Source organism: Drosophila arizonae, chromosome 5 (genome assembly GCF_054131065.1).
Source record: "Drosophila arizonae isolate 15081-1271.41 chromosome 5, UAZ_ARI_1.0, whole genome shotgun sequence".
NCBI classification, from domain to species: domain Eukaryota; kingdom Metazoa; phylum Arthropoda; class Insecta; order Diptera; family Drosophilidae; genus Drosophila; species Drosophila arizonae.
Genome location: NC_142925.1, coordinates 16,142,452 through 16,163,411, shown reverse-complemented (window position 1 = coordinate 16,163,411; position 20,960 = coordinate 16,142,452). Strand labels below are relative to the sequence as shown.

Below are 20,960 nucleotides of genomic sequence, written 5' to 3'. Positions count from 1 at the left end.
TTGCTTATCAAACTCAGCTCTATTACAGAATATAGCTACTCTAACAATAAATGAGACTGTTTTTTAGTTTTGCGAAAAGAATTAATATACAAGGATGAAACTTGTAACTAAAATTTTAAATCAGCTCCAAAAAGAAATGGCCTAACTATACCCTGGAATTTGGAAACATGAGATGCTTATCAAATTTAGCTCTATTACAGAATTTACCTACTCTAACGACGCCCTGTATCTGCAAAAATATTTAATACAATGATAGAAAATTAACTACAATTTTAGGGCAGCTCAATAAAGAGCTACTGCTGACCCACACTGAATATACCCTGTAATTTTAACCATAATGATTTGCTCTACAAATAGAACTTAATTCAAGAAACTATAAACAAAACGAAAAACAAACACGACATGCTCTGGGTATACCCTGTAATTTAAGCTAGAATAGTTTGATTAAAGAAAATCTCATATTAGCAGAGATAACCCCATATGCTGTATCATTTTAAAAGATAAATATGGTAAATCTATACCCTATAACTACTTCAGCTGCCTCTCAAATTGATTATTTCATGTTGAGCAACAAATCTGACTCAGCTTTCGCGCTGATCATCAATAGATCCATTAACAGCCGCTCACACCCTGTACGGGCGATACCCTGTAACATGAACTGCAACTAAATTGAATGCACTTTCACAGATTTGACGACTTCCCAGATGACAAACAATGTTGACTGGGTCGATGACCAATTGCATTGATGCCACCCCAGCCCTTGGCTCCATGACTGCTCCATATGAAAATCCAAGCAAATTGAATTTGATTAAAATCAATTGAAATGATGCGCAGTCAATCTGAGTCAGCAGCCATCAAATGAAGTACGCCAAGTGGGGCACACATGAAGCGGCTGGCACAACAACAACCCTTCACCAAATCGCCTCTTGCATTTGGGGTTGTGCTTGTTATGGGGTTGCCTGCTCCTGCTCCTCCTGCTGCTGCTGCTGCTGAGTCACGTACACTTCAACAAGGGCAATTTAGGAGTTCGGATCGATATGAGTGGCCCAAAAATAACTTAACGCGTTAATCACATTGAGCATGTGTTAATAGCAGAGCTCTTTATCAAGTACGTGTGTGTGCTCAGCAATTTGGAGTTTCCAGTTTGAGTTGTGGCAGTAATCGAACCAGAAAATTGAAATTAGTTAAATATTCAACGTGCTTAAAATGTGATCAATATCATCATCATGTAACAGTTAAAATTATACAGAACTGAAAGACTACCCAAGATCTGTTATATGTATGCCATCTATCTAATAAGAAAGATATTCCAACCGCTCAATAAACTGCGAGAATTCCCATTATATACTATGTACTAAGGTCTATTATAGATATGCCAACTATTTATATAATAGGAAAGATATGCATACTGCAAGAATTATATAGTATATCTAAGATTTATTATAAATATGCCAAATAAATGAAATGGTCTCTTCATAACGATAAAAATAAATTTATGCAAAGGAATAGAAAATAATGTGAGAATATAGGGATTATTTTTAAGAAATTTAAAGATAGAAGTTGGATTCCCAGTTTTGATAATTGATCGAATGGGTAACTATTTCATAATCAAGTAATTAACGAGTTCGCGGGCTTATACAGTCGACTCTCGATAATTTATATCGCGATAAATCGAAAAAAAAAATTATTTCCCCTTAAAAAAATTCGTTTTCGATAATTCTCGATAATTTGAATTTCTGTGTGCCAATTCTAATTATCGAGACTCGACTGTATTACATTTTATTTAAAAACTCGGTTTATAAGGCATTCTTGATCTCAAAGCAAAGCAAGTTTATATTGTTGTTGATTCAATGTGTGCTTGAGTCTAAAAATTAATATACATATATTATAGATCAAAGTCAGAGTTGCTTTAAGCGTGTCTACATCTGTTCCCCTCTCTTTCTCTCTCATGCTAGAAAGATTTGCCTACCTGTCAGTCCGCCCTTTCGTCTCTTTAATCATCCGTCTGTCCATACTCAATAATTCTACACTCTTACAAGTAGATCCTCCTCTTCCATGCTTAGATCTTTTCCTCCAATAAATCATTAATCCCAAGTCAATATCAGATCTCACTCTCTTCAAGCACTACTCCACTATGGACACTTTCCACTAAAAGCCTAACTCGACGCCATTTGTCACGCATTTGATAAGAAGCTCGAGTCAAGTCAAGTGCTGATGTCTAATAAATTAAATTTAAACCATGTCTGATTCGCATATCTAATCTTATCGAGTGAAGTAACTATGTTGCAGTTGATTGAACTCACCCTCAGCACGATGGAAAGGCTGCTGGCTGTAGCGGATTCGGAAAAAACGCTGTCATGGGACTGGGAGAGAATTTCACGTGTGTAACCACTGCTGCTAGAACAAGAAGAAGAAGCAGCAGATTGTAAGAGATGGTAGATCAGGGGAATCTTTGGGCAGACTTACCCGTCCACGTCTACGTCCAGCAATCGTTCCTCGCTGAGACTGCGCTGGCTGTCGGACATGTCGGCTGCACCGCCCGCGGCGCCAATGTCTTCGGCCAGATCCAGATCCTGCGAGGAGTCGCCAACGCTGCGCAGCTGGCGCTGATGATGGTGACTGCGCTGCTTCTCGGCGAAATACGCACTGCGACTCATGCTCATGGCGTCCGGGAAGACGGCCACGCCCATTTGCGGTCGCTGCGTTTGGTACATGGCGTCCGAGTGGGAGTGCAACTGAGACTGCGTTTGGGCGTGAGTGTGGGTGTTGGTGTGGTTGTGGGCGTGGGCGTGGCTATGAGGCGGTTGGACTGGCTGCTCCAAGCTGCTGTTCATATGCTTGCTAGCCCCTCTCTTCTTGCCCAGCAGCACGCTCAGCAACTCATCGCGATGGGCACCATAGGACTTGGACTTGGGCAACGACTGCGTCTGATAGCTCTCGTGGAGCTGCTGATGCGTGAGCGGCGATGCTGGCGAGGATGCCGATGCAGCTTCAGCTGCTGTCGAGCCACCACCTAGCGCAACGCTGCGCAAATTCTTCTCACTGGAACTGCTCGCCGGTGGCGGCAAAGTGTTGCACGATCCCGATCCAGGTGCAGCAATCGAACCAGTTCCTGCTCCTCCTGCCTGAGTGCCGCCAGCTGCGCCAGTGTCGGCGCTAGTGATGGTGCGACGTCGAAAGATTCGACGCAAATTCCGCAGCGGATGGAAGCGTCGACGTTTCTGCTGCTGCTGCTGCTGTTGCTGGAGCTGCTGCTGCTGCTGCTGCTGATGTTCTACAAGAAGGAGGCAAAACAAAACAAAGCAACTTCTTTAATTTGGCTCTAACACGATTCACAACTGCCGAAAAATGTACAAAGGAAAACACATTGAAATTACAGCATGCACTGACATTCCACAATCAGTTGTCCATTTTGCGAATGGCTCAACCGATTCTAGCCCTAAACCTTCCAAAAAACGTAAAACCCTAACAGCCGAAACTTGAATTTCAATAATGATTATAAAATGCTTCAAAGTTTTGAGTTGAAAGATTTCACAAATGTGGGAATGTAAGGTTTATTGTCTTCTTCTTTTTAATGTTTGCCTAAGTATATTACCTTTAAAAGAAATCAACCCTATCTAGACCTCTTTAACAATCAGTCTACAATCTGTCCATGTCTTACGCAATTCATAAACTACTAGAAGTAGAGATATAGAGACGGAAATGAATCATACATTCATCATATTGCGACTTCCTCAAGCACATTCAATTTGGGGTAGCGGGGTGAGTCTATCACCAGGAACGATAGACGTGATGATCGCAAATAAAGGGATGAAAGGAAGAATAGAGAAAGGGACTCTATTCTTCCTTTCATCCCTTTATTTGTACTACTTTTCATATGCAAGGTAAAATACAAGTGATCGATAAACTTTTCTATTTATATGAAATCGATAAAAATATCGAACTTTATTTTTTTAAAGAGAGATAAATAAATACTAAATTGGGTATATATGTACATATATATAAAATAGGAATATCCAGTAAGTCATATTTTAAATGCTTTCTCCACTCCACCCAAACTCATCAAATGACGAAATTATAGAAAGTTCTTCTTTGACGTAAGCCTATGCTTTCATATTGCTCGCTAGTTGCAGGGCAACTCCTAGTCAGACACACCCGCTTCAAGCGCTCTTATTGAAGATAACAAAATTTGAGCTATATATAGTAAATATTCAAGAAGAATTCACCTATATATATATTTTATTTTTGTTTTTGCTGCATCGTTGATTGTTAAATATCTTTCACAATTGATTAAGGGTGGAGTAATCAATCGGTTGCCACAAATCAACAGCGTCAGGGCCGTGATAAGAATACGGCAAATACAATTGAATTGGCAAACGAAGCACAAAACATGCCCATAAATAGGCAAAGGCAGAGCCGCAAAGCGTGTTGGGAGCAGCCAAACGCTAAATGAAAGTGAGATAAAGACAAAGAGTGCAAAAGAGAGTGAGAGAGAGAGAGGCAGTACGGCAGAGAGAAAGAGAGGGAGTGGTCTAGCAGGTCTGGTTACGTTTTCGCAAGGTCGTATCTAATCTATCATTAGCTGATCACAATTTATATTGTTATTTTTACATTTGTCAGCTTGAATACCCCTAATGCCATGCACCTCTGTTAAAATAACATTTTATAGAGTTCGTTTGTCAATAACCTCAACTTTTATTACTGATAATGCTTTTCACACCTTTACTCTGCTGTTTACATAGGTCAATTAACGATTCGACATATCAGAAATCAGCGAAAAATCACATAGATAACGCTCCCGTAGCACCATCCATTATAATGATTGTTATTATTGTTAGCATGTTACCAATTGAAGTGCCCCATCGCATTTACATTTGTTTATTAACCATATATATATATATATGTATTTAGTCTCAAGCGAGTTCGAGCTGTTGTTGTTTCGCCTAAAGGGTTACAAATTATTATGATGTCATTTAACATGACTCAAGCTACGTATGTCGTGTGTCACTTTGCCAGATGATTGCTTAGGACCAGCACCCCCTTTGATACTATATATAGCATATATCAAATAACCAGAACTCTGTCAGGTCACACAAAAAAAAAAAAGTGAACTTAAAAGGGAGTGTACTTAAAGTTAAATTAAATAAATGAAAAAGTGTGAATACAAAAAATTCATATATTAAAAAAAAATAATAATAATAAAAAATAAAAAACAATTAGAAGTAACAAAAAAAATTACAAATAATATAAAATAAGAAATAAAAAAAATAATAATAATAAAAAAAAAAATAATAAAATAATAATAAAAAATAAAAAAATAAAAACAAATATAAAAATGGATTTAAAAAATACAATCATATTATTATGCACACAGAAATATTTTAGTTTTACAACGAGCTCTTTTATGCTTGAATTTAGAGCACCACAATGATTTACGCTCTACTGGGCAGCTAACATAATTTCTACAAATACAGATGTGACAAGATCCATACGAATGCATTAGTACTTCAGATCTATAGTTTAAATTTTAGTAGAACCTAATTTGAGAAGCGTCTAAAAATCTTTTAAAATATGTAATATTTTATTTAATTTAATAATATTTAATGCGTATATATTTTAAGTTCTACATTTTTCGAACATCATCAGTAGCCTTTAAAATAAAAAGATCGCATTGCATACAACCTATCTACCCCTTTCACATTATAGACAAGTATATATATATATTTGTTATTTATATATATAAGATTTTTAAAGATGAGTGGGTTATACTTAGAGGCTGTTCGTACAATCACTTAACAGAAATGTTATGTTACAGACTGATAATCAATTATATTTGAATAGCACTTTCCTTAACATTTCTCTGTTAATGTTATACTTCCATTACATTGTAGCATAATTGCTATTACTGCTAATGCTAGTGTTACACTACTGTAAATGCTGTACTGTAACTCTTACCCTAACTGCGACTGGTCTATTGGTCGCACCTTCGCACTTTCTATTGCCAATGCAAGAACTAAAAGTGAAACAAATATAATGCCGGAAGTAAAAGAATCCACCATTGCAAACATGCGAAATGCGGCGTATTTCCCTTAATGGCACGCCGATACCGTTAGCTGGCCAAGCCAATCGTCACTCAATATGAAATATCGACAAAATGCCAGTCACGTTTCGGGGCCAATCCATACAACTCACGACACGCGACACAGGGAATATGCATAGACTGTATATCTAATATATATCCGAAATACCTACAGAGACCTAGTCATAAAATGTAGTTTTAATGCAAATTCTATACGTGTAAAACTGTATAAGACCTAAAAGTTGCAATCATAGATAAACAAATAGATAAATCAAATGGTATAGCTATAAAGCCTGACGAGATTTCATTTTCAATGCTAGTTAGTACTTTAATTCAATTTATTGTTTACTTATTTAGACTTATGTGACTTCATTTTAAGCACAGCTAATGCATTACGCATTTTATATTATTAATAAGCATTCTGAATTGTGATGAATCACAGGCTTCAAGTCTCGCATGACTCTTACAAATTGCCCAAATTAATTATAAATCTCTTTTAGTTTGACAAAGTTGCTAAGCATACACTGAAAGTAAAGAAAGTCCATTAGTTAGGCAAAAAGCAAAGAATTCAAAAAAAAAGGAAAATAAATCCATAAAAAATTTAATCTACCCTTTTATAACCCCCTCCATAAATGGCTTATAAAACTTGCTAAAAATTGTTATTGGCCAGTAAACGGGCATTGCGCAGCTTGTTATGCCCCATGGCTGAGTTGTTTATTGATATTTTGATTTGTATATTTTCGCCAGACTTAGGTAATTTATCAAAACACTCGAAGACTTAGCATGAGGCAATTGCTGATGCTGCGCCAAAGCAGTTGTATATATGTGCATATCTATATATTTATATAAATACAAACAAACGCATGTAGGTGTTATTATTGTTATTGTTATTGTTTTTGTTATTTATCTATTTGGTCGATGACACAAATTCTATAAAATGAAACGTGAATAGGCGTCGAGCCACTCGAATGCGTCTGTCTGTCTGACGGCTCTTTGCGCAAGTAGGCGCATTTATTAATTAATCATTTTTGAGCTTGCAAAATGCAAATTGTTAACTGAATAGAGGCGATCGGCTATCGGCCAACTGCCAACTGGCAACTTGGCTAAATGATTGCCACTATTTGCTTGTTGCAGTAATTGGAGACTCTTGTTGTTGTTGCGAGCGGATACTAGACACATGTGTAGACATATGCGTGTATGTGTGTGTGTCTGTGTGTGTGTGTGTGCTTTACTTGTTATTCAGCCAACTATGCTTTGGCTTGGCTTGTCTGGCAGTAAGGTCAACAGCGTCGCAAGGGGCCTAGCCTCCAGTTTAGCTGCTGCTGCCTGCTACTGCCACGCCCCCCTCTGCACACCATTGGCGTCATCACCCGTTCCCAATTGGCATTGGCGTGTGGGCAGCTTATACGCTTTACAAGTGCTTAATTCACTTGCACTACAAATATATATATATATATATATATATATATATATATATATACATATACATATGTATATACATATATAAATAGCAAAGAATATAAAGAATTGCGCAAGCCGTTCTCAAGTCGCAGCCTTCGCCATGCAAATGTTGAAGTTGAAAGAAACAAAAACCTTGACAGAAGAAGCAGAGCGGCAGGCAGAGCCAAAGGCAAAGGTAAATAAAATAGTTTGAACAAGTTTTATGATGCACTTCATGCGCTCCAACTAATATGCAATTGAAAATAATCGTAGCAGACGAGACGGTGCTGGCTATCAGGCAGCGATAACAGAACTGCCAATTTTTATACATATAAATATAAACATATATATATGTATGTGTGTGTGTGTGTGTATTAACGACCTGCACGTAATCGCTGGGAAGTTGGCTTCAATCAACTGGCAACATGGCGTTGACATCGTATAGCTTATCAGCTACAAAGAAATCAAACGTAAGACGTCGTTTTTCACAATCAATAAAGCTTGAAGCTGTTTGACACTTATATAAGCATAGGCAGGAAAAGTCTAATTGGAAGGCGGCGTATAAAATCTAAGCGGAGCTGGCAATTGATTTCCAATTGGAGTATGATTTTGGGTTGATTAATTTCTACGGCAACGCCAACAAAACTATGATTGCCTAAAGGAAAATCAATACGGAAGCCCTTGAAACTCCATTGACCCAGCAATTGGTTCCCAATTGGAATACTATTAGCTGCCACAATTTGAGGTATATAAATATATTATAATTTATAAGTATGTATAGCTTAGCGAAGATTAGCGAAAAAGCCTTTGAAAAGCTGTATAAATTACCAATTAGCCTGCTCCCCACATTAGTATACGTTCCAATTAGAACGTTAACATAGTTCTGTTAATTGATAAAAGAAGCGAGCAATAAGATAAGAAATTGCTGAAAACTAAAAAAAAACTTGTTCAATTAGATTCACGTTGTCATTCAATAATTTCGCATTGGAATTTAAGTAAAATCAATAATCATGATAGAAAAACCAGGGAATAGCCTCTTGAAACACTTTATATTTAGTTATCATTTAATCTCTATATACATATGTATGCAGTGCTCATTGATCGGTTTAATTGTTTGATGATAACTGACCCAAATAATTTCCACTCGCTGCAGGCAATTGCTCGTTCGTTTGGAGTCTAAAGTCGTGACAATGTTCTGCTTGACTGTTAGTTTTACTATATTTATTTTTTTTTTCTCAAAATATTCCTCTTGGCAATCATAATTTTATTTTTATAGCGCTCGTAATCGAACTAATCACAATTTGTTTTTATTGTTGAACGAGCAAAATACCGAAATACGAAAATATGTTAAGCATTTCTGTTGTTGTATAAATAAAACAAAAGAATCGCAAAATTTGTTACCTGTTCAAATAGAAATTTCACCGAAAACAAGATGCAGATGTTTTTGTTCGAAATGTTTGCAGAGCGTCGTAAACAAGTCGAGCCAACTTAGAGATAGATATTTTCTATACATATGTATTGTGTATTTCGAGTACCCAAATGGCTTTTCACTTCACGATATCAACAAATAAGAAACACAATTAGGCACTTTGTCTAATAAGAAGAGACTTTCTGGTTGGGATTTTCCTTTAGTGATTCATATTTGAATTTACAGGAATAAGGAAATTTGACGTTCACAATATATTGATTATGCAAATATTTAATACACTTCCAACCTATGTTGATATTTTGTTTGTTGTTGTTTTTAATTTAGTTTAGTTATGAGTGAAGCAATTAGTGCGACACGCGCCAGGTACTACGAATTGTTCACCTGCCCAGGTGGAGCGGAGAGCAGCGAATGAATTAATGAATCAAGTGAATACGAATGCGGCGAAACAGTCGAAATCGAAATAAACAGACGCAACGTTAGCAACGCCAACAACAAATGCTAAACCAAAACGCCGTACGTAAACGAAACGAAGCGAGAAACAAATGCCGAACCGAAGCCCTCAGCGAACGAATCGAAAACGAAATCGAAATCGAACGAACGGATCGGTAAATGTCTTTTAGCTAGCTTATTAACGGCTAACTGATTAGCTCTTTGCCTATATATGAGTACATACATAAATAAGTACATAGCAATACATAAACGTGCGCTGTTAAAGGCTAGCAGCTACTGTTATTGTACATAGGTTAATGGCATGTTATGGTCATTCCCTCCCACTGTTAACGGCTAGCAGGCTAACAGCAATGCTATGTTATTCTTCAACTTAGACTAACAGCCCCACCTCCTGCATTAGATTACATTACTGATTACTGTTAACAGCCAGCAGCTACTGTTATTGCACATAGTCAACTACTGTTTTGCATGCCAGAGTGAACTGGAACGTATTCAAAATGTGCATTTGAGGTATATTGTTTGTGATGAAGCGTATGTAACAGGTTGCCGAAGGCAATAATATACATATGCATATATTTATATATACTATATATTTGATTAAGTTGAAGTGTAGAGTTGTTTTCATCTGCCTTTCCAACTGTATAAACATATGTTAATATCCCCAGGTAAAGATTTGACATATTAACAATTGAACAAATTTTAGCTCGGCTTATGTGCATTTAAAAATAATACAAATATTGTTCCTTCAGTATTTCTGATATTGACATATAGTCAATATCAAATTGCTGTTATTTAGGTATATCTACTCATTATTCCCTATCCCATTCCCTTCCAGTTAACGCGTTGCTCATTCCTAGGATATCTGCTAGTCAAGTCACTTCCTAGCGTGTTTTACTCTTGGTTGCTTTGCTGTTGTCATTGATTTGCCGTAGTCTAGCAACAACAAAGGCTCTAATTTGTATATTGTTGCCCAACCCCTCTGGTGCGATAGTAAAGCTAGTTGTTTAGAACGCGCAATAGAAAGTTGATTTTTTTTTGTGCCAGAGCCGCAATTACATAAACATTATTCGTTTGTCGTTGAGCGTTGATGTAGATGCCATTTCCATTGTTCAGTGCTAAACAAAGGGCTAACAGTTAATATCAAAACTTGTTGCTAGATTGTGATTTCATAAGGCAATTTATGTGTTGTCTAATAGATTTCTATATTTATCGAATTTATAGCTAAAGATAAGTGGTTCAATATCTATATTAAGGTATTTCCTATTCACTTAGTCGCCAGTTATAATAGTCATATAGACACAACTTGTATGACCTGATGATATATAGCGCTGCGTGTGCTTTGTGTTTCTTTTATGCTCGACGCGGCTGCAACAAAACGAAATTCACAGCTCGAACTAATTATGCAAATACCAGACATGAATAATGGCATACATACACATGTATGCATATTTACATCATTCCATGACTAGCCTATGCTCTAATGCGTTTCTGTATTGGAGCAGACCTAGCAAAAGCTCCCTCCATTCGTCGCTACCCCTCGGCTGCATAGGGTATTAACAATTGCAGCGCATTGTATCAATTGTTGTCGTTGTCGGGAAAGTAGCAAACTATTTTTTTTTTTTTTTTTTTTTTTGCAAGCATAGTTTTGCCTCTAGGCAATGTCTGTCTGCATGTGTGTATGTATGTATGTATATATATAGTTGATCTTACATAAGTGCATATACGCACAGAGATGCTCTAGCAAAACAAACGAACCAACTGCGACTCACCCGCATTCGTTGAACATTCGTTGCCATCAACTGTGGCGCCCTCTGCGACGGCCAGCGGACAGGCAATGGGCGTCGATGTGGTTGGTCCCTGATAGCCATGGGCTCTGCTATTACCTTCCGGCAATGACAAGGGACCCGCTCCACTCAGATCCAGCTCCAACGGCGGCGAGTTTTCTCGCACGCAAGACATCAGGCCGGAAGACATGCTGCAAAGAAAACAAACCGAAAATTATTAGTCATAATGATGAAAGAAATTATATATTTCAAATTTATTTAAATTGATATGATATAGGATATACATTAAGATATAGCTAAGTCTAATTGGGATCTTTTGTATATTGCAAGATTTTTAAATTTATATGAAAACTGTTGACAAATTTTTATAATTTTTTTTTTTTAAACATAATATCATTTCTCAATGAGAATATTGCATATTATATATGTGATAAATATTATTTATTTATTATACTCATTTATTTATGCTACAAGCTATGTGCGTATTATCTCAAAGTCCAACTAACAATTTGTGGAATTTATGCAATTAATAAAAGTGTCATATAAGTTTTCATCGGATATATGGATGATCAATAAATAAACTTGATCAGTGCGATCTAAGAGTTTACAGAGAAATGTAGGTAAGAGCAGTTATTTATATCGACTCAGCTGTCGTTCTTGATAAAACAAAAATGTTGAGTTTATAAATATTATTTATTAAATAACACATAAATTAATTCACATATAAGTGTATAGCTTCTAACACATTCAATATTTTAAAGTTTTTATTGAATTTTAAAAAAAAAAATTTTTTTTTAATCATTTTATATTTTTACCTTAATAATACTTATATAAATATATAGCTCATAATTTATATATGAGAAACTTTTTATTTTTTAAAGTTATTAAACTACAAATATAATTATTAATCATTTAATATTTTTACCTCTAAAATCTAGCAAGCTTACGAGCAGCCATACATTAATTGATTTATAAACTTGTGTATCTAAAAAAAAATAAATTAAAAAAATACTTAATACTATTTAAAAGTATATGAAGATAATATATGTAAGTAAGTAAGTACTTTTAAAGTACTATAACTAATCTAATTTGTCTCGTCTTGCCATTAAGCAATTTTATGAACTGCCCAAAAGTATGCAACATTTTTTCTTAATCAACTCAAATTGCACACATGAGCTATAAAGAAGTTGCAGCACGTGTTGCAGCTGCTAATTGAAGCTGGAACTTGAATGTGTTGATGCTGCAATGGGGCAGAGTAACTACAGCAAGAAGAAGAGCAAACTTGATATAAATTAAAAGGCAGCCTTTGCAAATAAAGTTGATAATAAAAAGGCACTAAAAGCAATTAGCACTGCGCATTATTACAGCTACGATTATCATCTTAATTATTGTGGAGCATTACAGAAAATAATAAAAGCAAGCCACAGAAGTAACTCGGAGCTGGACGTGTTGCACTTTCATGTAGTTGCGGTCGTAATCGCATTCGCAACGTGAAAAATCTAACAAATTAACTTTGGCTTTCATTTGCATTACACGCAAACACACAAATGCACAGGCACACACACACATGCACTGAGTGACTGAAAAGTTAAGAGCCCGTGAAAAAAAAGCAGCAAAATTTAATTATACTACTTATACATGAGATTTGCATAGGCGCAGCTAACTTTTTGACTAGGTTTGTATGAATGTGTGTGTGTGTGTCTGTGCCTGTGTGTGTGTCTGTTTGCATCTGTATCTTTAGCCTTAACGCGGTAATTGCACGCGCTCATTACACAAATTTGCCAACATAATTATGATGCGGCGTTGAGGGCAAACAATAAAACAACGAACAAAATGGCAACCGGCAATTGGCAACAATGCGTTATGTGGCCAGGAGGAAGTTACCCACACAGCTGAGATGCCCTACCAACAACAGACAGCCAGACAAAGACAGCTGTTGCTCGTTCGCCTTGGGCATAAAGTGCAGCGAAATTGTTCTCAAGGCACTGTAAAAAAACACTTGTGGCTTTTCTGGCTCAATGACACCAGCAGCAGCACCACAGCAGCACCACCACCAGCACCACAAAAGAGCAGCATCCACCTCATTGCCAAATGGCATAATGTACAGAAAAGCTCAACACGTTGAGCTGAAAAGGAAAGTGCCCCTGACATCTGACGCTTGGCAGCTGGAAAAGCGAAAAAAAAAACGAAGAGCGAAGAGCGAAACAGCGAAAAGCGAAAATAAAGCAAACTGAAACAAATTGCATGCTCATTGCAAGTTTACACAATAATTCAGTTGAAGACCTCTATGAAACTTGGCTGGCTCGGTTGGTTGCTCGGTTGGTGGGTCGTGAGGCGGTGCGGTAGTGCCCTAGCCAAACTATCCATTCATATGGTGCTATTAATTCAAATGACTAACAGCTCTTTGACAATTTGTTTTTCATGCTGCGCGGATTTTTTGCTTTTGTTTTTTTGTTATTTGCAAAATGCAAAATATTTGAAAGACAGCAAAAAAATGTGCCAAGGCTTAAATCAAAATTTAAATGCAATTCAATCAATTTAAATGTATATAATTACATATATTATATATATTAAAAAATGTATATTTGAGAAAAGAAAAAAAATTAATATATGTATATACTAATTATCTGCATATATAATAAAAATATTGCAGATAAATACTTATACCAATTTAAATTTTGTTAAAAACTAAAAATAAAATGAATTTGAGCTATATATAATATTTTAGTATATTTAATAAATTAATGTAATTTTTTTAATTATATTTGGTATTCATTAAATTTATGTAAAGTGAACAAGTCAAAAAAAATATTTCATTAAGACAATTCCAATTTTAAATTTTTATGGACAAAGAAATGTGTTTGAATTATGTTCTATCTAATTCTCAATTAAATATATATAAATATATATATATATACATATATGTATTTATATATTTTACTAAGATGTATAATCAACTCTTAATATATGAAGCCAATATACTTTATTTGTGTTAAAATTTAAGAAACTACTAATTTTATAAGGTTTCACTTTTATTTCTTAAATTTCCAACTATTTCATTATTTATTTTATTTATTTTTGAAATATTTTTTTTGTTTAGTTATTGATATTTTTAAGAGGACATAAGTATGTAAATATTAACAATTTAAATATATAAAATTTTTAAAAGAGGATATAAGCATGTACTAATTTATATATATTAATTTAAAAATCTACTATTTGATTTTAAAAATGTAAGCCAAACAGCTATAAATGAAGAGTATCAAAAAGCGGTTATTATTATTTTCTAATTCACTTGACTTTGTTTATATAAATTAAGAAAATGAGCTGAACTAAAAAATATTCAGAAAATATAGTTTCTCTAAAATAAGTTGCGGCATACAAATTTCTTACAGCATAAATATTTATGCTAAGAAGAAAAAATAAATAAAAATTGCCCAGAGCCGCAGCGCATATTTTGTTGCAAATTTATTTACATTTCTTGTTATCCACAGTGGAAGTAATTTTAATCGACTTCATACATTTGAGACGACACATCAAAGGCAAACAAATCTATATAAATATTTACATATATGCATACATTTTGCATAAATACAGAATATAACAAATATGAAAAATGGGCACATTTCGGCGGTGCCAGAAATCGTTTGAAACATTTGCTTGCGGCAATGCCAAAAATCAATAAACAAACAACAAATTCGCAAAGGGTAGCAAGAAATAAGGGGCACAAACTTGCTCTCAACAATTTTGTGGCGCCGATGACGAAGCAGCTGCTGATTCACAGAATCAAAGATGCTTGGCCCCTAAACTGATGCTGCTGAGACTCTGACTCTGACTGTGGCTGCTGCTGATGCTGATGATTTGGTTGTTTATTTTCAAGAGACTGCGTCACTTTGACACACACACTGCAGATGGTATACATCTATGCATACATGCATACATACATACATACGTACATACCCAGTGGAATGCGCCCAGACAGCGGCCAATTCGTTGGGGGATCGTGGTCGCGTGTGCTCTGTTTCATTAATATTTCACTTATATATTCATGTGTATATAGATGCATATATATGTACATATATGAAAGCACAAATCAACTCGCGTATAACGTTCAGTTCTACACACACAACTTGTGGCTGCCAGCGAAATGTGCGACTAAAATGCGTTTAATTCGCACTCGTTCTCATGGACTCGCAGCCTCAGCAACACACAAATACAAACATACAAGCACACACACACACTCACACATACCACTCACACACAGTTGAGGCAACATTTTATGTGTGCCCAAGGTCAAGGAGTGTAGCCGGAGCAGCAGTTGCTCTCGCGTGGGCGTCATGGAGCTGCAGCATCAGCGCAGTTGCAGAGCGCCTACCCGCAGCATGTTGCTAAGCAAATGTTGCTATACAATAAATGCGCACATTCATTTAAGCCTATTCAAGCTGCAGCATTGGCTTAATTGTAGAGCAACTGTTAGCAACATGTTGCTATACACATGTTGCTATAGAAAACATGCGCACATTCCGTTGAAATGGGAAACACATTTAAATGTATTGAAGCTGGCACATCAGCTTAGCAGCTAGCAGCATGCTGCTATACATATGTTGCTATACACATGTTACTATACAAAACATGCGCAGATGCACGTTGTTAAACAGATTTGGCACTCGCTATTATTAAAGCAAATTAAATAAAGGAACACTAGAAAAAATAATCAAATTATTATAGATTGCCTAATATTTATAATATGTAAATTTAAATAAAATGTTTACCCATCTGCAGTCTTCACTTTACTTTGCTGCTCAAATGTTGCTATACTCTCAATGCTTCTCTCACTTTCGCTCATTTCACACTGCGCAGTCGTCAAGCACAGAGTCCTTGCCGCTAGTTAAACGCAAAGACCTACACATATACACTGACCTAGTCAATTCAGAGTATTAAAAAGAAAACTCTGACCCTAACCACCGAACGACGACTTCATTAACATAACCATATAAGGCAAAGAAGTTTATGTCTCAACAAAATATTGATTCTCTCTAGAGCCAAAGACATTTGTATAAGAATACATTTGTATAAGAATATTGTTGACTTGGAATCAATGAACCGAGACTTGTTATTCAATGATAACAAAAACAATTGCCTCACTTTATCCAAAAGCTTTGCAAAGGAAACACACACTGAAATTGTTATTCTTTATGCTCTGTTATCGTCTGGGCAAAACGAGTATATGGCCTTTATATAGTATTTCTGTTATGTTTTCTGTCAATCTCTTTGTATATCTACACTGGAATGTTATACTTGAGAGGCCCAGCCCAGAGCTAGAGTAAAGTTGACTGAGTCGATAGATGAATATATAACTGCATGCATTTATCAGTTGGCCTATTGCTCAGCTATGGTTGGGCTGTGAAGCAGTAGACTGTGCAGCTGATTACGCCCCGTCGCAAAATTCTTAATTGCTTTGCTTTTACTTTTAATCAACTGGAGGACAAAAGTGGTCTTATTTTTTGTTTTTGTTTTTTTTTATTTTATTATTTTATTTTTTATGTATTATTTTTTTTTTTTTTTTTTTTTGTAAAATATGAAGCTCAAGGGTCATATTATAGGCTTCTTTTTAAAATATTCTTTTGTAATGTAAAAAACAAGTTTATATGCATTATGAATAAATTATAAAATATTCATAATAAAAAAAAAAGAATGTATAATAATTTAAAAATACCTTTTAATAAAAAATAAATATAAATAAATTTAAAATAATATAATTATTACCAGATTAATATAAATAATAAATTAAATTAAAAAATATTTTTATTATGAATTTAAAACTAATGTTTATATATAATTTATAATTAATAAATTAAACATATATATAAATTAGCATATTAATATATTATAATTTATTTACATAACTCGTAAGAAAAATGTTTCTTTTTAAAGCTATATATAATAAATTCAAAACTAATGTTAATAAATTAAACATATATATTAATTAATAATTTTTTTAGACAGCTCGTAAGATAAGCTTATTTAAAACGATCAACAAGCTAAAAATATTCATAATAAATATTTTGATATATTCATAGGTAAATTGACTCAAATATATTTATTTATTAAACAACCGCAAGCTCACCTGATATAAACTCCTTATCTCTCGCTTCACAAAATGAGGTTGACTTGAAGAGCTCTCGATTCAGTAGCAACGCCTCGAATATGCAGTTACATTTTTAATTCAAGCCGATACGGTGCTGAAATATAAAAATGGATAAACAAACAGTTAGTATAAAATTCTGGGCAAGCTAACTTATAAATACTTGAGCTACTTGCAAGAAACTTTAGTGAGAAGTCTTTAATAAATTTAATATTGAAACTCAACTGAATAGAATATATTATATTCGTAAATAGATATGGATATATCTCCAACTCAAACACATTAACCATTTCAATATCTTCAGTTACGTTAGCTTGGAATGTAATTACGTAAGAGGATATGTCTCTCTGTGCAGTCATATCCTGCCCTAAACCATCAGGCCAAGCCCGCAGTCAAACAAATTCTTGCTTGGGCTAGTCGCAATCCGATGCCGAATGTTCCGAGGGCAAACATTCACATTCACATTTGCATATTCACATTTTCATCCACATCCATATCGCATATCACGAGCTCTATATTGGAAGGCAGCCCCATTATTTGGTGTGCGTGTCACTAACTGATTTGCATAAAAATGTCCTGGCAAAAAATGTCAATAGCTGCTCGTGTTAGGTCACAGCCTAATCCTTTGGCACATTATGCAAAAAAAGAGAAGATGAAGAAGAAGAGAAAAAAAAGATCTAGTAGGCACAAATTAACATTCAGTATTTAGAGTCTTACATTTCTCCTAATGACAGTAATCGTCTATTATAGATATCATATGACAGCATTTGCGTTGAGGGAGGAAATGAAGGAAGTACTGACTGATGGATGGATTTACTGATTAACTGACTGACTGATAAGTCAAATTCGAGTAACTCTAACATTACAATTCAAATATATTTTAATCTTCTAGTGAAAACCGAAATTCCATTCAACTTTTCGGGTTCCTTCAGAGTCCATTTCCCATTGCTCTATTTAAAGTTAACTCAACTTAGAAATATTGCTGAAATGCAACCTTAAGTTTTATAGCTAAAGCAAGGAGGAACTCTGTTGACATATTTTGTATATAAATTAAATTAATAGGTCTACTTCAACTTATTAAAAGCAATGCCTAAAAAACCATGTTGACCCGATTTCTAGACCTGACTGAAGACCACTCAAGAGTGCAACTGTGAATGCAACTGAGTGCAGCTGTGGCCATATGATATGCAAATCGCGAGTGGCCAAGTGGCTGTTGACCCATTGGAATAGAACCAGATGAATAAAGAAAACTTTCTCTGCCCACACACACACACTAACCGAAGCCAAAACCTCGAGTCGCGAGAGGGCCAGGGTATATGGTTTGGTTACCTAATTGGTTGGCCGACTCGACTCGACTTGACTGAAGATTAATTGCAATACGAACGATTTCTTTCACAAAATAAAAGACGAAGAAGAAGAAGAAAACAAATAAAGAAATAAGTAGATATGGCAAACAATGATGAAAAGTAAAAGTTTGTTTTAGACAAAAACGAACAATTCCAACTAAATGAATTCATGAATAAATTTGTCGGCGTCAGTTCTAAACAAGTTTTGGCTTTGATTGTTTCTGTTTTGTTATTAATTTTATGTGGCATAAAATTGTTGTTTTTAATTTATGGATGATTACCATTTTCTCCAAAAAAAAAAACATCAGAAAACTTAAATTAAAAATATTTAGATTAGATCTACAAATATATTTCGTTGCGTTTGCTGCTGCTGCGTTCTACAATGAGTCTTACTTAAGAGCTTTTTTTCTGGTAATCAGACACCTCAATGCCATAATCCACAAAGCGAGGCAAGACTGTAGCAAAAGTAAAACAGCGAAAACCACGAGACCACAACGACCAAACGACTCGGCCAGCAAATCTGTCGTCGCTTCAGTTAAACTAGACTACGGCCAAAAGAAATAAAAAAAATATATATATATATAAAAAAAAAAACAAAGTGCTATTATAAACTAACATCAAATCTAATGCTAACTGGCCCAAAGCACTTCAACTTTGCGTTATTTAATACATGACTTAATCTGGCCTCGTCTACACAGTTTCTGTATTATGCAAATTACATGTCTGCACACACAAATCTGCTTGCCATAGATCTTGGCTATTCTGTTCGTAATTGTCTAGGGTTAGGCATTTCGAGTGTTAAGCACAGATTTCACACCAAACAATCAACTGAGTAAGCTGAAGCTATTATTACACACTCATTATCATCTAATGATCTTCATCAGCATAAGCTCAATGAAAATTTTAATGGCTTGGAACTTGAATAGGTATTGATATGAAAGGAATATATATAATAAGCATATATATAACATAATATATATACATATATAATTAAATGGTAGAGCATTTCTATCTGACTTTTTAATATCATATTATATTTATAATTATTAATATTCATAAAGGTATATATTTATATTCCTAATTAATATTATTATAATTATATTCAACAATTTAATACATTTATAATTATTCGATTTTGCTTATAACTTTCAAAAATTTATGAAGATATTATCTTTTGCATGCAATCGGAATATATTTGAAATTAATTTGCTTTTATTCTGTAAAAATTTTTTTAAACAAATAAGTGAAAGTGAGAAAATAATAGCAATGTAGATTGACCGACTTTTCAATATTCTAATATTTATTAATAATTCAGCTGTACAACTTGATTCAGATACATTTGAGAATTATAATTATACATATGTATATAATACAGAAACATATATAAGTAAAACACATTGGCAAAAATTATAATTTTTTTTATAATTTTAAAATAAATTAGTTAGTTTTTTTTTTTAATTATATACATATATTTAATTATTATTATTATTATTTTTATTATTATTATTATTATTTAATTTTTTCATTTATTTGTTTTATTTTGTCTTGATTATTATTATTATTTTATTATTAACAATAAATAAAAAGTATTTAGCAATTCATTTATATATTACAAGTATTTCTTATATTATTTCTTATATTATATATATAAAAAAAAAAAAAAAAAAAAAAAAAAAAAAAAACATTTTAAATATTAAAACTATTTTACTTCTGCTAGTCACAAAAAATGTTATTTTCACAGAAATGATCTGATATGGACTTCCAATAAATCAACATATTACATTTCAAATGCAAAACAAGAAATCAATTAAAACAAAATAAAAACGTAAATATTCCACAAATTGTTTCATGTCTGAGCTCTTAATATGTAAGAAGTGTAACACATTTGCCCTATGTTCTACGAATTCAAAGTCGACTTCAACGTGAGCGCTGCCAGAGGCATTCAAATATACATTTACTCGACTTTGTTTCTGTCTTTGTCTTGCTCTCTCCCGCTCCCTCTCTCTCTCTCTCTCTCTCTCACACACACTCAGTCTCGCCTGTTTACCATATGTAAAACGAATAAACACACAATCGGATCATTGAGCTGAGAAACTTGCTTGCTCTTTGCTTTCCCTCGACGTCTACACCAACACCACTAGCACCACCGCCGCAGCAACCACAACTGAACTGAACTAAACCACCGCACAGTCAGTCTTGTTGCTTCAGCGGGGGTCCTCAGTATTCGGCATAAATAGAAACAGTTCGATGTTCGAATGCGATTCCAGCAATTCCAATGCTAACAGAT

The 20,960-nt window shown here is 34.4% G+C and overlaps 1 protein-coding gene across 10 annotated transcripts in view; it reads right to left on the bottom strand.

Annotated features, from left to right (window-relative positions):
- The window catches only part of LOC108615906 (uncharacterized), a 44,122-nt gene that overhangs the window by 9,958 nt on the left and 13,204 nt on the right, over positions 1–20,960 (bottom strand). For 7 of the 10 annotated variants that reach the window (XM_018010743.2, XM_089471731.1, XM_089471730.1 and 4 more), the window contains exons 3-6: positions 17,310–17,424; positions 11,168–11,373; positions 2,467–3,274; positions 2,304–2,397 (exon numbers count right to left, since the gene is read on the bottom strand). In XM_018010743.2, coding sequence (XP_017866232.2) covers positions 2,304–2,397; positions 2,467–3,274; positions 11,168–11,372 — 1,107 coding nt within the window. In that variant the 5' untranslated portion in view covers position 11,373; positions 17,310–17,424. Of the gene's footprint in view, positions 1–2,303; positions 2,398–2,466; positions 3,275–11,167; positions 11,374–15,142; positions 15,346–17,309; positions 17,425–20,720; positions 20,740–20,960 lie in introns of those variants that run through there. The other 3 variants (XM_089471736.1, XM_089471738.1, XM_089471737.1) reach the window with 3 other exon arrangements.